This window comes from Cyanistes caeruleus, chromosome 8 (assembly GCF_971803275.1).
Source record: "Cyanistes caeruleus chromosome 8, bCyaCae1.hap1.1, whole genome shotgun sequence".
NCBI lineage: Eukaryota > Metazoa > Chordata > Aves > Passeriformes > Paridae > Cyanistes > Cyanistes caeruleus.
The window spans coordinates 12,942,355-12,963,571 of record NC_141708.1 but is presented as its reverse complement, the minus strand read 5'-3'; the positions used below and the strand labels follow the sequence as shown (position 1 = coordinate 12,963,571).

Sequence of the window (21,217 nt, the reverse complement as noted above, 5' to 3'; positions counted from 1 at the left end):
TCACATGTCTGTAGTGACAAAAGTCCCAGGGATAACACATGTAAAGGAGAGTAGATTTGGACACCATGGCTGCAGCCCAGGAATCTCTTCTTACAAAAGTCAGGCCAAGAATGCAATCCTGGACCAAAGATGGTGTCTCCTTGCAGAGTCTGGCTGGCAACAATTCTTCACAGGCAAGAGAACACAAATTATATCCTTAAAATTGCAAATGTGGGAAGAGGAGGCCAGGAGGCTTGACTGTTGTATATGAATGACTTTATTTAAGTATGCTGGGCACCACCAGGCAACATGGTTTGGACAGTGTGCGAGGGAACAGTCAGGCAGACCAAACAAACGCTAGATTGGAGACAGCACCGGCCTGCCCAGTCACTGCAGGTTACAAAATGGAGCACTGCTGCTGCAAGGCCAGCGGAGGGGCTGGGGGGATGGAGGGCACTGCCTGGGGCACACGCTAATGGAACCAAGAGGAATTTGCTGCAATTCCCCTCTGTGTGCTGCAGCAAACCAGCAAGAACAGAACCAGTTTCCCAGCAGCAGGCTGAGCATTGATGGCTGTTTTCTGACAGGTTCTTGCTTAAAAATCAGTCTGTTCTGACTGGGGGGAGGGGAACAAGCAGCCTGGCCTCAGCTGGGAGAGACCACCTACCTACAGCCTCTCCAAACCCATGGGTGAGCCCCAAGAACGTGGTTCCTGCAGTGGCAATGGCTGCTGCTTACATTCATCTCAGCTGGGGCAGTGCACTGGCCTTTCCCTCACCTCTGTGGCAATCCTCCAGCTCTTACCCCGACTGCACCTGAGAGTGACCCCAAGGTGATGTGTGGCAATGAACAGAAAGGAGAGAAACAGGGAGGAACTGCCACCAAGCAACTCCAGCTCCATTGCTACTGCCACGTTCTGCAGAAAACTAATGGGAAAAAAAGAGAGCACCGAATAATGCACAGGTAAAACCGGAACAGTGGCATGCCCCAACACAAGCAGGTCTGCAGGCTGCCCAGGGCTGTTAGAGCAGTACAAGCAAAGCAGCCACCAGGTGAGCAGAAAGGCACCGCAGTGCAGCGGAACACAGCCAGCAGGACAGCTTCCTGCTCACAAACCTGCTACACACCAACCTCCCAGTGCACTTTACTGTCCTCTCCCCTGGTGCATTCCCAGAGACCAGCGAGTCCCTGTGGAGCAGGGATGGGGTGGTGGTGCAGGGCTGGCCTTTCCGCTAAGCGTGGGTGCTGTGCGCAGTGCGAACATCGAGCAGCGGGCAGCTGGGCAACAGGTGTTCAAAGAAGACCCAAAGCGTAATTCCCAGGTGCTGTGGTCAGTATTTGAGAGATGCTCAGACATTTCAATAAATAAAACAATTCTTACATTACAATGCACCTTCCCAATTATTATTTTGCCCCAGAATGGATAAAGTACACAAGAGTTACGCCTGGCTGTGAATACATGCTCCCTTTGCCCTGACATAGCAGGAAGGAGGGAAACAGCCTCGACTCTTACAAAGAACACAAGAAGTCAGCACTGTAAATCTTGGCAGGTTGAGGGGAAACACACAAGTGCCTTCACACCCATTCCAGGGTACTTGCTTCCAGAGGAGAAAAGGTATTTAAAACAAGGGACGAGAGAATAACCGTCTAGTACAATGACAGCTGATTAGATTTGCTTTGTTCTACTCCATGCAATACAAACTAAGTCCTATTGCAAACTTCTCCAGCTGTGGTGCAGACCCCACATCAGGCTAAGAAGTTACACACTCATACACACACTCACGCACCAAAACAGTGGGACAAATGGACTTAACTGTTGAGAATGTGCTTTCTCTTAATAATATATTAAAAACAACTTCAAAAACCTACTGATGGTGAAGACACTGCTGAAGAAGGAAGTAGCTGTGGGGCCTCAGCTATGTGTTTCCAGACAATCCAGGCATTGCAGTCAGGCTGACTAAAGCCTGCATGAGTAGTCTGCAGTGGTTGGCTCCCTTCTGGCTTGCCAGGCAGTTTCTATAAGCTGTTCCCTTTGTTTTTGCTTATTTATTTTACAATGACGTATGTGACTGTGAAACAGAAAATAAGGGACTGAAATGAAAAAGGAATGGGCCATTCTGGAGAAATTTTGATTGGTATTTTCTCCTTACCATTAAAAAAAGAAAACAAAAAAAAGTTAGTAGTACTAATACAACCCTCCTGCTGCTGTCGTCTTTGCTCAGTGACATCGGGGCATGCTGGCGCACACACACACACACAGGCAGCTCTCAGACACTCGGACTCAGAAAAGCGAGTTTAAGTGAGTCTTCGGAGGAGACTGAGGACAGGTCCCAGGGCTAGAAGGTTTTTCGGTGGATGGCACGAGCTCCATCTTCTTCATATTCCTTTTTCGAAACCCACATTTTCTTAAAGGTGTCCAGAGAGGCCAGGATAGAGCCACTATGGAGAGACAGGCATGTTATGGGTTAAAGTAAAATGCTGGGGGCACTCTCATAGTATCTCCGCAGAGATGGGCTGACAGCCACTGTCTCTCCCAATATCCTCAAATGTGCCAGTGCTATAGAGCCTGGCACCACCTGCCCCCTCCACATGACCTGGTGATTGATGCTTCAAGAACACGCCAAGCATCACCCAGCTGAGCAACACAACCCCCCTGACACACAGCACCAGCTGGGATAACAACACGAGAGCTGCTGGGCTGTGCTTCCCCAGCCTAATCTCATAGTAAAATGTGTTGCTGTGCAGTACATACCCAATCCACGTGGAATACAATCTCTCCTGAGGAGCTGATATCTGAGAGAAAGAGAAAATCAGTCAGTACCTTCCCAACCTCGTTTGCTCCTCCTAGCACATTGCCCACACTTCACTCCAGCTAACACCTGACAAACACAGATGTGATCTTTCCCAACAGAAAGACACCTGGCAGTCCCCACAAAACAGCCACTCTGATCCAGAATCCTGGACAGGGGTCATGTCAGAGGAACCACCTTCTCTTCTCAGTGATGAAACCAAGCTGATTTTCATCACAACAGCAAATGCTGCTGGGCATGTGAGTGTCTCAGGGAAGGCATTTCTGATCTGAAGTAAATGGCAGATGCAGTCTGAGCAAGGTTCTTTCAAGGTCACAGAACAACACACTTGGTAAGTGACAAACACAACAGAGATGGTTCCTACCCTTATTTTGACGTCCTTCGGAGCTAGTTTCTTCACTTCACTCAAGAGCCTGTCACCAAAGCCTACACAAGACAGAAAACATGTCATGTGAGCACCTCAGCAAAATCCCAAGTTGCATCCACTAACAATGTGCACATGCCCTATGTAGTCCTATTCAAGTACCCCATTCCACATCTAAGAGTCCAGTCTGGGGAGGCACAGAACACACCCAGTGACGTAACAGGATTTTGTCTCACTGAAACTTCAAACACTGGCACAACGAGCTTTATTCCTCAGCAGCAACCTGAGTCAAGTAAACAAGGTTTTTAGCTAGGACCTCCTCCTTCCCTAGGCATTCCTCCTGTGTCCAGCTCATTTGTACAGGGAGTTGAATGGGAAGACCAGGATCTGTTTGGAGATGTCAACCAGTGGATAACAGGCTGATGGGTTCTGACAGAGAGTATCTTTAGGTCAATGGGTACCAACTGAGGCCTGAGGATATGGGTTGAAACCTTTCTGCACACACATAGCTGACTCTCACACAGAACCATTGAACTCTCACATATCAGAGACCTATAGAAACCTTAGAAGGTGGAAGAGTGTACTTTTTGGTATCTAATCTCAGATATTGTGAGCTACAGCAGCAGGAATGAACACAGCTGTTCAGTCCTTCCACAGGCATTGATTGGAGGAAAACAGTAAAAGCTCTCCAAGCCCAGAAAGTGATGTATGAGGGCAGGTGTCTTGCATACTCAGCAGGATATGACTAGGACTCAAAGAATTAGGAAGTAAATGTCCTGAGAGAGCAGAATTTACACAGCCCTCACCCCAGAGGACAAGTTGGGTGATCTGGGTTATCTTCCCAGTTTCCCATGAGAAGAAGCAGGAAATCAGGTATGTCACAGCACACTGAAATAGAAGAGGCAGGAACCTTTGAAAAGTGTGGAGCCTCCAGACAGCACGATGTTGGAGAACAGTGTTCGCCTCAGATCCATGTCTGACTTTTGAATGGCAAAAACAAGCACTTCATGAAGTCCTTCACATTCCTCCCCTATCAGGTCCGGCCGGAACAGGAGCTCTGGGGCTCGGAAACGGGCAGGGCCAATCTGCAAGAGCAGAAGTTAGGACAGAGGGAAGAGAACAGTGGCTTTGTCCGCTACCTACAGATGGGCCTGCATTTTTTAGGTGAAGCTTCAGAGTAATGAAGCTTCCTGGACATTCATGCTGCATCACTAGATCCCAAGTGAATGCCAGTTTGGACTACAGCTCCTACAAAGGGCACCATTTCCAATATGCAGATCAAAGAGAAGAAGAAACTTGCTCAGCCCCATACAGCAGGTCTGGCATAAAGACAGCAAATCCAGCCCTGGTACTGGAGATAAAACCTGTATTTCCTCTCTTTTAACCATTCTATAGTGGGCTCAGCCTTCTAAGGAATATTCCTAACTCTTCAAACCAACTGTTAATACACAGGAGACAATTCAAGGCAGGACAAAAGGCACATATAAAACAACTGACAGATTTAGTGAGCTGACACCTACCCACATCCAATACCTGACCTGCATAAAGTTTGTTAGATCAGAGCCTTCTCTCAAACAGGTCAGAGACCCTACTGTCATGCTGCATCCTTACCCAAGACTTCTAGCAGAAGTTGTGAAGTTTCTAGTAAAGTTTTCTCTCCTTAAAAATTCTAGTGCCCAGTCAACAGCCTAGGATGAGCTACTGTCTTTTAAAATTATCCCCTCCCATCTAACACCACATTAAATTTGTCACTGGGGAGCTTTTCTGGAAACCCTGAGCCTCACGTGAGGAATTCTTCAAGGGTGGTCCTTACAAACCTCAATAGTGCTTCCATCTGGCAGGTAGTACTGAGCCTTCTCAGTCTCCAGAGTCTCATCCTTCTGGGGGTTTATTGACAGGTAGCAGGCACGCTGGAGAGGAAACAAGAGTCAGGGAGAGGAAGATGAGAAGGGAAAACCCCAATGCCTCTGATAAAATGTTTTTCTCAGTAGCAATCAAAATCCATGTATGCCTTTGGGGAGACTGATTTCAGCAGTATTATGTGCTGGCTTCTAAGGCTCACAGCAGGTAAACTACCTTGCAATATCCCACTTGTGATCCCTAGCTGACGTAGATTTTACTCCATGAAGGGTAAACAAACACTAGTGAAAGAGATTATCAGACCCTGAAAAACTGCAGCACAGGTAAGTGCAAAACTGATTTCAAACCACCAGCCCATCTCCACCTCCAAGTTAACAGCCTCTCAACAAGGATTAATGTGATTTTGACTATAACTCTCCCAGAAAATTGGACAGCTGAGGTTGCAAATGACCTCTGGAGGTCATCTTGTCCACACAGGGTCCCCTAAAGCAGGCTGTCCAGGACCAGATCCAGATGATATTACCAAGGTTGGAGACTCTACAACCCTCTAGACAAACTGTGCCAGCACTTGGTCACTCTCACACTGAAGAAAGTTTATGTTCAGACAGAACCTCCTGTGTTTCAGTTTCTGCATCTAGTCCTGTCACTGGACATCACTGAAATGAGTCTGGTTCTGTTTTCTCTGAACCCTCCCTTCAGGTATTTATATACATCAATGAGACTCTCCCCAAACATTTCTTGTGGCTTAACAGTCCAAGCTCTCCCTGCCTTTCCACATATAAGAGTCCTTTAATCATCTTAGTGGCCCTAGACTCCCTCACATAGATAATGGATTTAGGTGCAGAGTTGGGTAGGCTGGAGCTTCCCAGCAGATTTCACAACCTAAAATTTTCCTTGAGAAGAAATCCTGTAATGGACAAACACAGAAACAAGGCAGGGCATCACCTCCTTGATGGTCTTGACAATCTCAAACTCAGAGGTTGTGTGGAAGTCATAGCCTTCCTTCCGGAGATAGAGACGCAGGAAGCGGGAGACATCCCGGCCAGCGATGTCAATCCGCATGATGGAGTGAGGCATAGCAAAGCCTTCATAGATGGGAACTGCGTGGGTGACGCCATCCCCGGAGTCTAGCACCACTCCCGTGGTCCTGCCAGTTGCGTAGCTACCAAAGGGACAAAGGCTCAAGTCAGAACAAGCAACTCAAAGTGAGCCCAGGCAAGCAGTACATCCATGCTCAACTCACGAAGCAGAGATTTCACACAAACAGGGCCTAAAAACCCCTCAAAACACAAAAGCCACTCAAAACACAAGTTCTGTTTGCAGCTCAGCAAATTTCCTGTAAACTATTACACAAATCAAGTTTCAGTTCTTGCATGAAAAGGGGGTAAGTCAGACATCAGTGAGGTCTTCCAGAGTTTCTTTTGTAAAAGAATGGATTTTGTGGCAACATTCCACAAACACAAATCAAAGACTAAAGACACTTACAGGCTAAGCACAGCTTGCATGGAGATGAACAGTGCTGGCACATTGAAGGTCTCAAAAAACACCTCAGCAGCACGCTCTCTGTTCTTGCGCGGGTTTAGGGGTGCTTCTGTCAGCAGCACAGGATGCTGGGAAAGAAAAGAAGGAGCTGTGCTGCATAACCAGGAGGCAGTAGGGGTGTGTTCCTAAAACTCTGTTTATTTATTCACTTTAGGAACCACTGGTGCAAGAGGACAGGTACAAAGAGATAATTTCAGCTGAGCTGTATTAGACTCTGAATAATCTCTATTAGGTAGGAAGACCAGCAGGGTTCTGGTCTAGTTATGAAGAATTGTTAGGAGATGTACTCTGTGAGTAACTCTGACCCATGAAGGACAAGTAGGATGATTCTCAGTGACAAAAAAAATCAGCCAGATTAGCCAAAATACACAGAGACCCTAAGAAAGGGTGAAGGCATATGGTCTTAGCACAAGCAGACAGAAATATTCCTACTCCACAACTTAGATTGCCCTCAGACATTTAATAATTTTTTGGTCAGATCCTTCCAGACCACAGGACTGTGGTTTTCTCCTTCCTCACTTCAAATCATGTCACTGCTGAGTGGATATGCCTGATATGCAGGCAGAACAAGAAAAGTCAGAAACACCTGGCATAGAGTAGAATCATTAGAGAGAGTGTGAATGGCAAATGTGAAAAGCAGATTTTCAGTCAGGCCAGACCATCAGATCTGAAGAGGAATTATGCTTGGACACTTCTTGCACAGTATCTCCTGAGTGGTGAAAGAACCTAATTTAGCAACAGACACACATTCAGAAAGAAGGGCAAAGGAAAAATCCCAAATCTTTCCCAGAGTTCCAAGGCTCTTGGTGTTACACATGCACTGAATAATGCCTATGCCTTTACATTATGTGGTCTCTCACCTCTTCTGAGAATGTCTGGAGCTGGTCTTTAGAATACACATACTGCCAGATGCGCTCCATGTCATTCCAGTCCTTCACTATGCCATGCTCCATTGGGTATCGGATCGCAAGAAGACCTCTGTGCTCCTAAGCAAACAGGAAGGACAAGAGAGGATTAGAACTTCCAACAATTACACTTCTGCGCACTGTGACTTACTGTCAGACTCCACTTCAGTTTTGATTCCATTAAAAGATACCTTATCTATAGTATACAGAGCAAAACCTGAACACTCATCACAAACATCTCTCCCAGAGAAGCCAAGACTAGACAAGGCCTTTTCATACCAACTAGGAATGTCTATGTCTGACATTTGCAGAGCATATTCCATCCTGACACTTTTAAAGTCAACACACAGAACCAATCATATGGTATCTTCCTACTACCAGCTCAGTCAAGATTTGAAACTTAATAGGATGTTACTGGGGAATGCAGCTTGAAGGGCTCACAAAAGATGTGACCACACAACTGACTACATGCTGACAGAAACAGGACTGTGGAGAGAAACTTCCTGCCCATGGCAGAGACATACACAGCAACTGAGTAGGGTCCATTTCTAAAGTTCCCAGTGAAAAGTATGTAAGCATATGGAGATATAAGAAAGAAAAGAAAAAGAAAAGGAGAAAAAAAAGAGAGAGATATCGAAGGCCTTGGGAACTAGGTCTGTGGTCAGCAAATTTGCACAAGAATTTCATGAAGCTTCCCACTCCACCTTTGACATGCACGCAAGTGACAGTCTGTTCTACTCTTCAGATCTACACAATATCAAAGAACCACAGTCCAGCTGCCACATCCTGCCCTTACAGCAGCACACTGAGATACACAGACAAGTGCAGTGTACAGGTGTTCTTACCTCTGCCTTTGGACCAATGAAAATGTCCCCTTCTAAAGCACCAGCCATAACACGAACGTGCTTTGGTCTGCCCACACTAGAACAGAGACAAGAGAGTAAATGCTTCTACAAAGAGCTCAGATGTACCCAAGAATTGCCTGCTTTGTGTTCCTCTCTGTTCTAACCAGAACCTTCTGAATGGGTGAGTCTGGGGGTGCTACCAGGTACAAACAGACCAGGTTTGCTCTGAGCTAATCTCAGAAATCAGAGGTGAAAGGGACAGATTTTAGACAGTTCTGAACTGGCTGGCCATAAACCAGCTGAGTCTGGTCATATTTTCACTGATTATTCAGGGATAATAATCCCTGAGTTATTATCAGGGATTTAATTTATTAAATTTATTAATCTGGGATGAACATGGCTAGACTGAGCAATTGTCTGAGGTATTGGATCCACATGTGCTGCTTGACCTCAAGCAGACTTCTCCAATTAGACGTTTGTGTCCCATACCCCACCATCCCATATAGAACATGTTGTTCAGAACACAAGACTACTCACTAAAAACCCACCACTGAAACCAGTGAAAATAAAAGCCAGTGACTATTCAGAGTTCCTGTTCCATCAGTCTTCATCCTGGAAAAACTCTCAGAAAACTTACAAAGAAGTCCAGCAGAAATCAAGACATCATACCACACACTGAAAAAATACTTACGTCTCCACACTTCATATCCCAAATTTTACTTTTTCCAGATCGGTTTCCTCATGTGTGCAGATTAAAGGATCCTACAGCTTTGAGTGTGTGTTGAGCCTGACAAAGCGATGTCACCTTTTATAATGTGTGTGTCCCCAAAAATCCTAAAATATTTAACAGCGGATCTCTCATCTCCATTTCAGCAGGCAGAAAAGAGTTTTTCCATTCATAAAACTGGGCAATTCTTCCCCTTTACATATCAAAGAATTAGTACACAGTACTAAGAAGTTACTAAGAACAGCAGAATACTTACTAGTTAGGAAAGCAGTATTTTGGTATTTGATCGCCCGCAAAACCTGCTTTAATCACACCCGAGCCCTGTGGAAGCAACAGACAAATACGTGAGCTTATCACTCATTCAATCATCTTCACAAGTTTTAGAGAAGTCGCAAAGTACATCAGCACTGCCAGGTCCTCTCCTTTCTACTAGGAATAAAGCTCCCCAGGGACTGACTCTCCAGGCTGGTTGGGAATAGAAAATGCAAGCTTGGCTATTGGAGGGAGTGACTGGTACCCTCTCTGGCAGTGAAACATCTCACAGGACACAACCATCCCTGGGACCCTGGTACTGCTCTGCACACACCCAAACACTGCCCTGTACAGACAAGTATTTTTCTAGCCAAGGCTACTGTGAGGGGTGCAGGAGGCTACATCCATACTCCACAGGTGTCTATCAAGATTAGATAACCTCTGGGGAGAAAAGAACAATCCAGAAAGCCCAGCAAGAGCAGCTGAACTCTGCCAACTTCAGGAAGCACTGGAAGATGAAGGCTACAGGCCTCTCAGAAGGAGATTTGAAAAGAATGGAAGGAGGGCGGATAAACCAGAGAAGGAAGCAAAGAATTCAGCCAAGAATTGTGGGAAACAGACTGGAGAAGAAACTAGGGAAAAGATGACCAAGTAGTGGATGAACTAGCTAACACTAAGAAGGCAGAAGTGTGGTCAGAAAAGACACTGGAAACCAACCCAGACTGTGGTCTGGAAAAGACAAAGGTGCTGGTTACACTGCAAAGGGAAAGGCTGGGGGCAGGAAGCACAGTTGATGGGATAGAGCTTGTAGAGAAGAAACAAAGAAGAGATGAGAGATGGCAGTCAGGAAGGCACAGATCCAAAGAGCTTTCTGCAACATTCAAAGCAGCAAACACAGAGCGGGTAAAACCAGCCACAGCAAGGCCCTGGCAGGAAGTCAGTGCTGGGCATCTGGCCCCACAGCTCTCATCCCTGTCCGGAAGCATCCTGGGAACACCATCATTAACTTGGATCTGTGCAGATTCCTTCCCCTCCTCCATTTCCTCTCCCTGCACAAGGGAATGACATCTTGAAACAATGAGCAGCTTGCAGGAACACCCAAGTTTTGCTAAGGAGCGGATTTTCATAGGATCTCCTCAGATAAGCCATTTCACTGGTAATCCCAGGCTACCACCAGCACAAGATCTTGTGCAAAAAAAAGGGAGCAGTTCTGCTTAGCCCCATGGTGGGAGCAAAGTGTGTGTGAGCTTGCAATGAAAGCTGTGACCTGTGAAGTGCCTGTTCACTCTCAAGGGCTTTGCAGTAGGAATGCTCTGGTTTTGAGGCCAAAGACATTTTGGCTACCTCACAGCATTTTAAAATGAGTAGCAACAAAGCTCCTCCATAGCTTTCCACTTCTTACCACCTCTGCATGGGTCAGCATCCACTTTCACTTTGAGGCTGGGGCCATATGAATTGCTCAGAGCTCTGCCAGGCATGCCCTGGCTGCAGTGGTTTCTGATGCTGCCTTCCCAGTACCAGAGGTTACCAGCCAGAGCAGGCTCAGCAGAAAGGAATGCAGGGCGGCCCCAGCCTCTTCTGTTCACAGTCCAGTGCTTTATTGCCAAGCTACTTCCATCAGCAGTTTCAGCTGGGATGTCAGGCTCTGCACAGAACATGTGCACTCTGCCACCAGAGCCAGGATACTCCTGCCTCCAAACCACCAGTCAGATTTGCCAGGACACATCTGTAGGACATGAGTGTCAGAAATACTCTGCAAATCAGATGTAGCTATTTATAAAGCATATGAAAGGTAGATTGCTTGAATCCTTGTCTCCTGATAAACACCTGCAGCCAGGCTGGCTCCAGGAGCACACCCAAGTTGCCAACTGGGCAGGACTAACTACTTCCTTTTGGCATGTGGGACTCAGCTCCAGTTGCATCTCAGGGTCTGCACTAATTGCTACCAGTGTGACAAAGTGGCCTGTGAAGTGTTAAAAAGACTTCCCTTGAGACAGATTCTCTTCTGACTGTTGCCTTCAAAGTGAAACAAGGAATAAACTAAACCCACTATTTCAATTTTTCTTATCATCGTTTATAAACAACCCTCTGCTTGGGAAAGAATACCATTCTGTGGCAAGTTTTGCAGAAAAATAATTTAATGAAATGCAGCAACATAACATAACTACATTAGAATATCGCACATAGTGAATATTTTGTTCAGGATAATGACTGATCTTGTTGCTAGCACACTCTGCTGTGGGGAACTGGCTTCAGGAAAACAATGATGCTCCTATTTTAACTTATAGATTGAAACTTCCTTATGTCAGGCCAAAAATTACCCAGTGTGTCCTGGTGAGATTCCCAGCAAGTTATGTATTTTAAGATTTACATACTGAAATTCAAAGTTAACCAAATGTGTTGGGAGTTCAGAACTCCAGCTTAGAGTCAAAGACAAATGACTGCTTTGAATGTGCTGGTGGGATGGGGATTCAACTCAGTTGTACTTCCAAGTGCCTGGGAAAAAACCAAGAACAGCTGTTTGATATCTCCGCACTACAAAGACCTGACTGCACTTTCTGACCTATTCAATTTTTCTTGAAAACATTTTACTTCTTTGAAGATATGTGCACACTGAGTAAATCTGTTTATTATAGACCAGTTTGAGATTCCTATGCAATGAGAAGAAAATGTTTACTTTTTGAAATAACTCTGATTCAAAAGGTTTAAAGACCTGGTTTTTCATCTTTGCTTCAAATAAGCAAAAACACTTGCATCTTCTCTTCTGTTACAAATTCCAATTTATTAAAACTTTAAAAAAAATTAAAATATACTTCCACCAGTAACTATACTGGCTGCGTTTTCATTCCATTTTGTTTGGCAAGAGTTTATTGTTTATTATTTTTTTTTAAATTTTAATCAAAATAATAAAAGAAGAAAAACTATAGGTAAAATATAAAGGTCAAGGAAGATAAATTAATTCAAAATTCTTGTGAGTGTCTTGAAGGAACTGAACATACCTCATCTACTAGCTCTGTAGCCAGTTGGTTATGGATTCACTCATCTTGATGCATTTAGGACTCAAATTTAAATGGAAATCACCAATCAATCTTCCGTGTAGCACTTTCTATGGAGAGTGCACATTTCATATTGTTGTAAAACTGTTTAATTTGATACAGAATTTATAGGATCAAGAACAAACCAAATACACAACAGCCCTTGCTGACAGCTCAACTGCATGAAATGCCACCAACTCAGACTACAAAACAAACAGGAGATAATTCCATGTTCCATGGATATCAAGGAATTTGCACTGACTTAGGCCACAGTTGGACCACTGACATATGCATTATGTTCAGCAGAGCTCCCAGACCACTCAGAGAGAGCTTGTTGGACTGCAGATGGGAATACAATTATTAAAAATTAGACAACAAAGAGTATAAAGGTGTACTGCGGTACAGCTCCAACCTCCCACTGTACATTACAAACCTCTCCCTGCTGAAAACATACAGCTAACAGCAATGGTAAGAGAAAAAAATCTCGCTGTTAATTTTTTAGCTACAGAACTTCATGTCCTTTCAGAACACACTGAGATACTAGAACAGGGCTGGGACTGGGGTGGGTCTGGCTCTCACCAGCTCAGTATCTCACTTCCCCCTTCCCACCTTCCCACACACAGGCACACGTGAGACAGGATAACATTCAGCCTCCAAAAGGTGCCTGCAGTTCTCTGAGGAAAAGCAGTAACGGAACAGCAGTGGGAAGAGTGGTACCTGCTCTGTGCAGCTCCACTTCCCATCCTGCCTTAACTCCAAAGAGGAGCAAAAATGCAGTGTCACCACGAGTCTCCTCGGCCCATAGCCTGCCAGTGTTCCAGGCAGATGTCACAACAACTGCTCCATTCTACTTCTTGTACAGGGACGGGAAGGGGGGAAGCTCGTTTATTGGAGAGGACAGAACAAGAATTAGCTTTTATAAGACCAGCTGATAAAATGAAAAAAAGACACAGAATCAGCTGCAGGCACATAAGCCATTCTTCAGGTCTGAGGCAGTGGCGGTAATCATTGTACTAAATAACAAAAGGACATGCTGAAATTAAATATAGGCTGCTACTACATGAATAGCTCAACAAAGTCATCCTCGCAGTTCCAGAACACCTACAGATAACTTTAATGTTTAGCTAATCAATCAACAATGCAGCAGGATTGGTGCTGATACAATCAATCCTAAAAACAATCAACTGAAAAAAAATTTTAACATCTTCAATGAAGATACATGTTTTTCTGAACATAGTCAATTTTACTGCTTACTCTCATTTTCTGTTAAATGCTTTCCTTCACTGTGCAACCCAAATCCCTCTGCTGTAAGATTCCAGGGAAATAAACAAAGCTAAAACTGTATCAAAAAGCTCAAGCTGTAGAGAGGAATTCTGGACCCATAATAAAGAAAAAGTCAGAAGAATAGCCACCTTTAATTGAGAAGACCTACAATCATTCACCTTATGGGGAGTTACAGCAATAGGTTGAGAAATGCCAGGCGAGGAGACCCACATCATACAGCAAAAAGATTCAGCAGAAACTGAGCTGGTGGAGGAAGAATGGAGCACAGTACTGACCCTTCAAAACAACAGAATCTCAATCACTGGCGATAGAGGTCAGAAGGGAGGAGCACGGGTTTGTGACTCAGTACACTGAACAGAGGCCGTGTCCAAGACGTACCCTCCCACCCCTTCCTGGGAGGGCAGCATGGATGGGGCGAATCTGAACTGGTCCCAAAAGTATCTCAAAGAGGCAGGGAATCACCGTCATTCATCTCCCGCAGAGCTATTACACACACAGATTGAAGTTCTGCTTTGTGCTAATGAGCAGCATCAGCACATTGGAGCAGCCATCTGCAACACCACACAACGCTGATGCAACGCTCGCTGGGCACAGATCCTTCAGCAGTGGCATTCCAAGGCATGGGAATCCATGCCTTGGGAATGGCACTGCCTTGTTGTGACCACTGCGCTGGATGCACTGGAGGAAGGGCAGTAGAAGGGGTGAAGGTTTCCCTCTCGCTGGGCCTGGCTGGAGAGCTCTATGTCCTGCATGAGCCCCGGGAAGTGCCAGCACGCCCAGAGCTTGCTGGGGGTCCAACAATGGCCTGCCAGGAGCACGCTGGAACCTTAGCCAAAGTCTGCCCCGGAGCACGCTGGGAGTGTGGCCATGTCCTGGCCCAGCAGCCCCATTGTCCCCCCGGCACAAAGAGGAGCGGGGCGGGGCCGGTGGAAGCCCAGCCTGACAGCGCCAGCAGCCAATGAGCGCAGGTGCTCCGGCGACAGTCCCGCCCCACTCCGGCAGGTAGCAGCGGGCTGTCCCGCTGACTGACAGCTGTCTTAGCCAATGGGGCCGCGCCGCCCCTCCCAGCCAGAAGTAGCTCGGCGGCAGCGGGGGCTGCGCCCCCCAGCGTGGGGCAGCGGCCCCGCTGCGGGTGACTGCCACTCGCCCCAGCCAATCGCGACTCGCCGAGGAGAAGCGGCCCCGCCCCCCGAGGACGCCGTATGGTGCCGTGCGAGGGCCGGAGGCGGCGGCCTGGCCGCCCGAGGTGGCGGGGGGTGGGGGGGCGGCGGGCGGGGCGCGGCCGCCCCGATGACAAAGGGATTGCGGGCCCTCCCCGCTCCCGGGACTCGCGGCCGCCAGCACTCACGTTGTCTATCACGACGGGCTGGTTCGCTATCACATCGTAGGACTCCATGGCGAGGACCCGCCGCAGCCGCCCGTGAGGGAGCAACAGCCCAGCCCTCGGCGGCGCATGCGCGGAGCGGCGACGCGGCGCCGCCTGGGTGATGTATTCCCGCCGCCGCGGCGCCTGCCGGGAGTTATAGTCCGACGCTGCGCAGAACCCGGCGGGGAGGCGCGCCCGGAGTGGGGCATGTCGGGAGCTGTAGGCCGGCGCCGAGAGTGAGCCACCTTGGGAGCTGTAGGCCGTCGCAAGAGCGGGGCGTGCTGGGAGGCGGAGTGCGGAAAAAGGGAATGCCGCCGACACGTCCACGGCCGAGAAACCGGTGGCTGTTGCGGTCCAGGAGATAGGTGGGTACTTCCACCAAAAATGCTGTATCGCAATTGGCTGGCTTACGCTCAATAGATTTCCTCCGCCTAATTTTTTCTAATAGGAAAGGAGAAAAAGGTGATCCCATCAACTTCTGCAGAGAGGATCTATGACTAAGTGTTTTATTGTGCCATAATTTCACATGATCATCTTTAGGAACTACTTGTCATAACACATCTGCTCCCTCCACGAAAGACCAGTTTCTCTCTCTTTTTGAGTCACGAGAACCACGAAAGAGGTGTCCGTATAAAGAATGCACATCATGAGCGTATGCACATCGTTTCAGTATTGAATAATGAACACATTGTCATTTTCCATTGATTAAGTGTTCTAAAAGCACTTGGAATAATCGATGACTGAAACTCTGGGTCTTGAAATTAATGAATATGGACTTCCATGCCAGTGAGCACACTTGAAGGCTTGACTCACCTGTCTTGTCCCACATCTCTCCTGCAGACATGGACTTTTCTCCTGTAGCTCCTGCCCTTAGCCCTACTAGATAAGTCTCATCCCAGATGTTTACCTTTAGTGACCTTCCCCATTCATCTAGTCTAAAAAAGGGAGTTTTTGTACAACAGGATTGAGGAGTTTAAATTAAGGCCAGTGTTGTATCACTTCAGTGAATGCCAGGAGACATTTGTTATGGGTGTATTGAGCCAACACAGCCTTTCATACAGGCTCTGTTACATTCACCTTCTCCACTGATTACTCAGGCAGACATCACAAAAAGTAGTATCACTGTAACAGGACAAGTGAAATATTTTTCACTGTGGGAAGTGAGGACACCAACTGCTCACCTCGTTTATCAGGGGATTGTTGCTTGGCTGTCAGCTTGTCATCTTCTTGACCATGTTTATTCTCCCGAACAGTGTCGTTAACGTTTCTAGAATAAACTCTCACCTATTTAAATGAGAAATGCGGGCATGAGCACACACTCTCTCCTCTGAGCACTCTGTACCTAATTTTTTCTAGTTGCTTATTAACGAGCAGGACCCTGCTCTAGCAAAGGTGTGTAGGACTATTGCGCACACACCATCCACATGTACATACCTGGCTTTGCATAACCACAGTTGTAGTTGCAGCTCGGGAATGAGCCAGATCGCCAGTGTGCTTCGTGTACAAGTCACAACCCACAGAAAGGCCTCCTTCACCTATTGGCAGCTTCCAGCTGCCTCCAAGGGACCTAAAGCAGAGAATGCACGGGTAAAGGTGCCTTGAGCACTGGAGGAAGTGTAAAGGCAGGAGTACCAAACCCCTCCTCTGCCCCCAGGCCTGCCCGGGCGCGGGAGCTCCCGCTCGCCCCGGCACCCGCTCCGCGTTCCCGCCACCGCCTCGCGAGGGCATAGCCCCGCCCATCGCGGGGCCCCGCGCCGCCGCAAGGGGGCGCGTCCGCAACGTAACGTGGGGCGGGGGCAGAGGTGCGGCCGCCCTCAGGGCCGCGAGTTTCCATTGGTCAGGTCATCCTGTCACTCATGCCGCCCATGCAGCGGGGCCCTGCCTCCTCCTCGCGACGCCCCGCGCAGTGCCTCTATTGGCGAAGTTGGTCTGTCACTCACGCGGCCTGGCAGTAGGCCCCGCCCCTTCCCCGCGGCCCCACGCAGCCGCTTGGGCCGGGCCGGGCCGGGAGTGGAGTGGAGCGGGTTCGGCACCAACCGGGACGGGCCGGGACCAGCCGCCTCCGGGACATGGAGGGCGTGCGGCCGGGCGGGGGGCACCCCGCGGGCGGGCCGGGGTCCGGCCCAGGGTCTGCGTCTGGGTCCGGGTCTGGGTCCGGGTCCTTCCCGTCGCTGTTCCCGCCGGGGCTGCACGGTATCTACGGCGAGTGCCGCCGCCTCTACCCCGACCAGCCCAACCCGCTCCAGGTCACCGCCATCCTCAAGTACTGGTGAGGCGGCCTGGATGGGGCCGGGGTCTTGTGCGGAACTGGGGGGAGCAGTGGGGCCGGCGCCTTGTGTGGGATAGGAGAAGGTTTGGGAGGAGTAGTGGGAGTGGGAGAGGTTTGGGAGAAGCGCTGGGGCTGTTGCGCGGGGTGAGGTGGAGGGGCTGCACAAAGGGGAGAGGGACTGGGGATTGCGTCCTCAGGGGTGAGATGCAAGAGTTTTTGGGATATGCAGCGGGTCTGGGGATGCATTGGGGGTGCAATTGGTTGCCTAGGGCGTGAGTTTGGAAGGGCTGCTGGGGAGAATGTGCTGGCAATAGGAGGAGGGTCTGGAGAGGGGTGCAGTGAAGACTGAAGAGTGAATTGGGATTTCTGCGGTAATTTGGAGTGCCCCTGAATGACGGGTGGCTGATGAAGGCCCGGCTGGGGCAAATCTTAGGAAGAGGGAGTGCGTATTACTCAGTGGAGGTGTTCCCACAGAAGGTGAGGGTCTGGAGTTTCCCCCCTGGACAGCAGACACGAGCTCTGTGTTCTGTCCGGCAGCCTGGGGTTCGAGTGTGGCGGCACTGACCGGAGCGAACCCGTTGTTGCAGCCTCCAGGCCGGACACATGCCGTGTGTACCCATAAAGCCCGCGGAGCAGTGCCAGCTTCTCTTGGCCTTACGTAGCCGTGTGTTATCGCTGACTGTGAATCTGCTGCTCAGTGTCTCTGCTGACACAGTGTCTGACACTAGGAACAGCAGTTGTTTATGTGGGAGAGTGGCACGAAGGAAGTTCTTGGATGTTTAGCTATCAAGATAAACGACTAGCGTCTTATCCTGTGTGGAGTTCTTTTTGCTATTGCTTAGCTGCTCAGTCCCCTCTTCTGGGCCTAAGGAAGATGATCAAGTACCCCCCGAATGTTTGCTTTACATGACATTGGCCAGCCCCTACCTCTGCATATAAAAAATTAGAAAATGCTCAACTTCTTTATTTGTAGCTCATTTCAACCTGTATGTCTTTAATTAGAGTCCTGAGCTACAGCAGAATAATATCCTCCCTATATGCTGCTCTGACAGACAAATATATTGCTATTGTTGTCCCCAGAAGTGTTTTTAAGTGATTCTAGCAAGAAGTTTGTCTGTTATTGAAGTTTTAATACAATACTCCCCTTATTGTCTAGGGGAATATTGTATTAAAATGACACAGTGGACTGAGATAAGATGTTGCAAATCTGAGACCTCAAATATCAATAATTTCTGAGTCATCTGTCCACATCACTACTTTGGTGGTGGTCTGATAAGTCTGTTTTTACACATATGCCTAATCTTAGATACTCATGAAGCATTTCAGTCACATTAGCACTTTTTTTCTATCAAAAGCTTAGAACATAGTAGTTATATTGGTGTAAGATTTGTGGAGGTTGAGGGAAATTTAGGTGTGTAGTAAAGAATTGCAAACACCCTTGTTGCTTAAGGGACTGATTAGGGTTTCGCTGCAATTGGAGCTCAAACACTAAGAGTTGCTGCTGGCAGTGGTGGCAGATTGCAAGTAAGAAGAAATGTGAAGGCCTCTTTATCCTGACATTTCCCACTTAGTAGTTCCTCCAGCTGTTAGCTCAGCCAGCAGTGAGAGCTTCTGTTGTAGAGGTGAGCTTCCTACTGCTGTCCTATGCAGGAAATACTTGTGTGAGGTAAAGCCTCCATGGACGCCACAAGTTCTTTCTCTCCTGTTGCTGGGTGAAACTTGGAGCTTGTTTTTTTTAAGTCTGATAGAACGACTCCTGCCACAACTCTCTCTGCCTGGCCTGCCAGCTATTAGCTGGTTTAGATTAGAAGAGGAAATTGCTGAACAAAGTTCCCTGCCTTAGGAGAAATATTCTAAGACTAATCAGCTTTTAATTGTACATATCAGTTTCTATATGGTTAACAGCAATTTGTTTTTTTCATTCAGGGAGCTGAAGTTGTAGTCTTTGGCTTGCAGATCAGAGCAGATCCTAACTGTGTAACATTGGAGAATCTGCAGAACGCCATGCCTATTGCATTAAGGGGTTTGGCCATGTGGATTATTTAATGGAACTAGTATTTTAAAATGCTATTTGCATATCTTGGGGGAGAGCTTGGGATTCAATCAGAACTTCCTGGAAGAATTTCTGTGTTTTTGTGAAGGCTATGCACCAAGATGGAGTTTTTCTGTTGATATCCAGTGTCCACTCTTATTATAAAATGTGGTAGAGTTCTCAAATTGAATTGCTGGTGAAAAAAGCAAATTTGTTCCTTTTTTATGATAGGTTTTGAAATAGGCATAATTTGGGCTCAACTATTGGGTTTTTATCACCTGTCTTAAATTTAGACCATACTCTCAAAAACCTGTGAAGTAAGTTGTGGTCTGTGGCCTTTTGGGAATCACAAACTACTTCTGAAGGGCTGTCGAAAGGTAGCTGTGAGAAGCAGAACTATTGTCAGCTGCTGGGTAGTGACTGCAAACAATACACTAAAGACTTTTCAGGGTGAATGAATTAGGAGTTTTCCAATTTCTTTCTGTTGTGGGTGTCTCTCCTCTCTGCATTTTGCTGTTTCTCCTTACACAGAAACTTCAGAGTGCTCTTAGCATCAGTCAAAAGAAGACTCTTGGTGCAGATGCAAATAGAGGGTTTCCCCTGAGGCGGCCCTTCCTGCTCCTGAATAAGCTCCATGAATAGAGAATGTAACAAATTTGTACTGTACTTCTGGCTTTGAAGTTGGGTTCTTCCTAATAAAATCCTCCAACGCTTCCAGCTCTTTGTGTGAGTGCATGTACTGATATGTAGATTGTGATACAAGGTCGAACCCTGCCGCGGCAGCTGTGGGCGGGAGGATGTACCACAGCAGCGCTGACAGTAGAGCAGTGAAACCTGCCACCGAAACTGGATGAATATCTGTGCTGACTAACCTTTGGTGAGCGTTATTGTCATGGCTATGTTACTGTGTACTGCAGAGCTGGCCTAAAGCTCATGCTGAATGCTTGTGCAGTTGCAGCGGTTTTGGGATAGGTCTATGGCTTGGATATTTGTTTTTCAAAATTGAATTAGTCACTGCTGCAGGCTTTTAGTCTACGTCTCTTCCAAGCCTACTACATTTCTCAGCGACTAAAGATGGTATGACTGGATTGTTGAACAACATGGGAACCAGTTGGTAGTGAACTCTGGGCAGGACTGAGCTCAGCTCCTCCAGGCCACCTGGTGCCACATGGCTGTGGCCACCTCTTGGGTAGTGTGGTGCTGCAGGTCTCCAGAGAAGTTTGGCCTTTGGAGACAAACATAGGATTGCTGGCAGGAGTGAGATAGGGGTGTCTGGCTTGCCTGGTGCTGTCCTAGACAGGACTGGCCATCTGCATCAGACCTGACAAGTATGTTTGAGTAGCCCTAGGGAAAAGCATGAACTCATGGAACAGTCCCTGTCCTGAAAAGGGACTACAGAGTGTAGAGGTTTGTCTTGTGTGTTGTCATTGTAAGAGTGCCTGTGTCAGCAGTGTTCCAGAATTGATTGTTTGACTTCTAAAGTGTTACTAAACCCAGTTTGGAAGCAGGTTTTCTTCATGTAGGAGATGCTGGTTGCTTAGCAGTGATCCCTTCATTGCAAAGTCCATACAGCTGCTATGACCACTGACTCTCATGAACCTCCCTTGTTCTGGAGTCTTCTCAGTCCAGTAATAGTTGTATGTGTTGAACAGCAGTGAACTGCTGCTGTTCACTGCCTCTCCTCAAGGGTAAGCAACTATCCTGGCTGGAATTGCTTCCATCTGACTGCTTCCATCATGGATCCCTGGGGGGCTGAACACTGAGCACACAGGACACAGGTGCCATGCTCTGAACAGAGCCACTCGAATGGGTGTTTTTGGTAGAGATCTCCAGTTCCAGTGTGACCTGATGCCAATGAAAGGGAACAGGTGAGGAAAGGGTGTCAGAAGAGACTTGTTTTTTCCTGAGTGTTTCAAACTATTGCTAGACTTTGTAAACAGGTTTTCT

General features: G+C 47.5%; 2 protein-coding genes and 1 long non-coding RNA gene across 4 annotated transcripts in view; 2 read left to right on the top strand and 1 right to left on the bottom strand.

Annotated features, from left to right (window-relative positions):
• Positions 1-238: 238 nt before the first annotated feature.
• Positions 239-15,312, bottom strand: ACTR1A (actin related protein 1A). The gene is made up of 11 exons (XM_086899135.1): positions 14,952-15,312; positions 9,289-9,353; positions 8,306-8,381; positions 7,416-7,541; positions 6,499-6,623; positions 5,959-6,175; positions 4,971-5,063; positions 4,064-4,238; positions 3,154-3,215; positions 2,732-2,772; positions 239-2,418 (listed from the first exon to the last, which is right to left on the bottom strand). Exons 1-11 carry the CDS (start codon positions 14,997-14,999, stop codon positions 2,316-2,318), a joined length of 1,131 nt encoding a protein of 376 aa, XP_086755261.1. The 5' UTR covers positions 15,000-15,312; the 3' UTR covers positions 239-2,315.
• On the top strand, positions 15,087-16,541 carry LOC147651868 (uncharacterized). Its single transcript, XR_015289700.1, has 2 exons — positions 15,087-15,334; positions 15,418-16,541. It is a non-coding gene; the product is annotated as an uncharacterized LOC147651868 (long non-coding RNA).
• A 375-nt stretch (positions 16,542-16,916) lies between these two features.
• The window catches only part of SUFU (SUFU negative regulator of hedgehog signaling), an 89,556-nt gene continuing 85,255 nt past the window's right edge, over positions 16,917-21,217 (top strand). The window contains exon 1 of one of the 2 annotated variants that reach the window (XM_086899101.1): positions 16,917-17,238. In XM_086899101.1, coding sequence (XP_086755227.1) covers positions 17,039-17,238 — 200 coding nt within the window. In that variant the 5' untranslated portion in view covers positions 16,917-17,038. The remainder of the gene's footprint in view (positions 17,239-21,217) is intronic. The other variant, XM_086899100.1, reaches the window with a different exon arrangement.

What these genes read in the sequence shown, in the direction of transcription:
- ACTR1A (XM_086899135.1), bottom strand. Translation starts at nt 14,999, where the DNA reads ATGGAGTCCTACGATGTGATAGCGAACCAGCCCGTCGTGATAGACAAC. An exon ending in TTGTCAAGACCATCAAGGAG is followed by an intron (nt 5,064 to 5,958) that starts GTGATGCCCTGC and finishes TTTCCTCTCCAG; the next exon opens with CGTGCCTGCTACCTGTCAAT. An exon ending in CAGATGGAAGCACTATTGAG is followed by an intron (nt 4,239 to 4,970) that starts GTTTGTAAGGAC and finishes CTGCTCTTGCAG; the next exon opens with ATTGGCCCTGCCCGTTTCCG.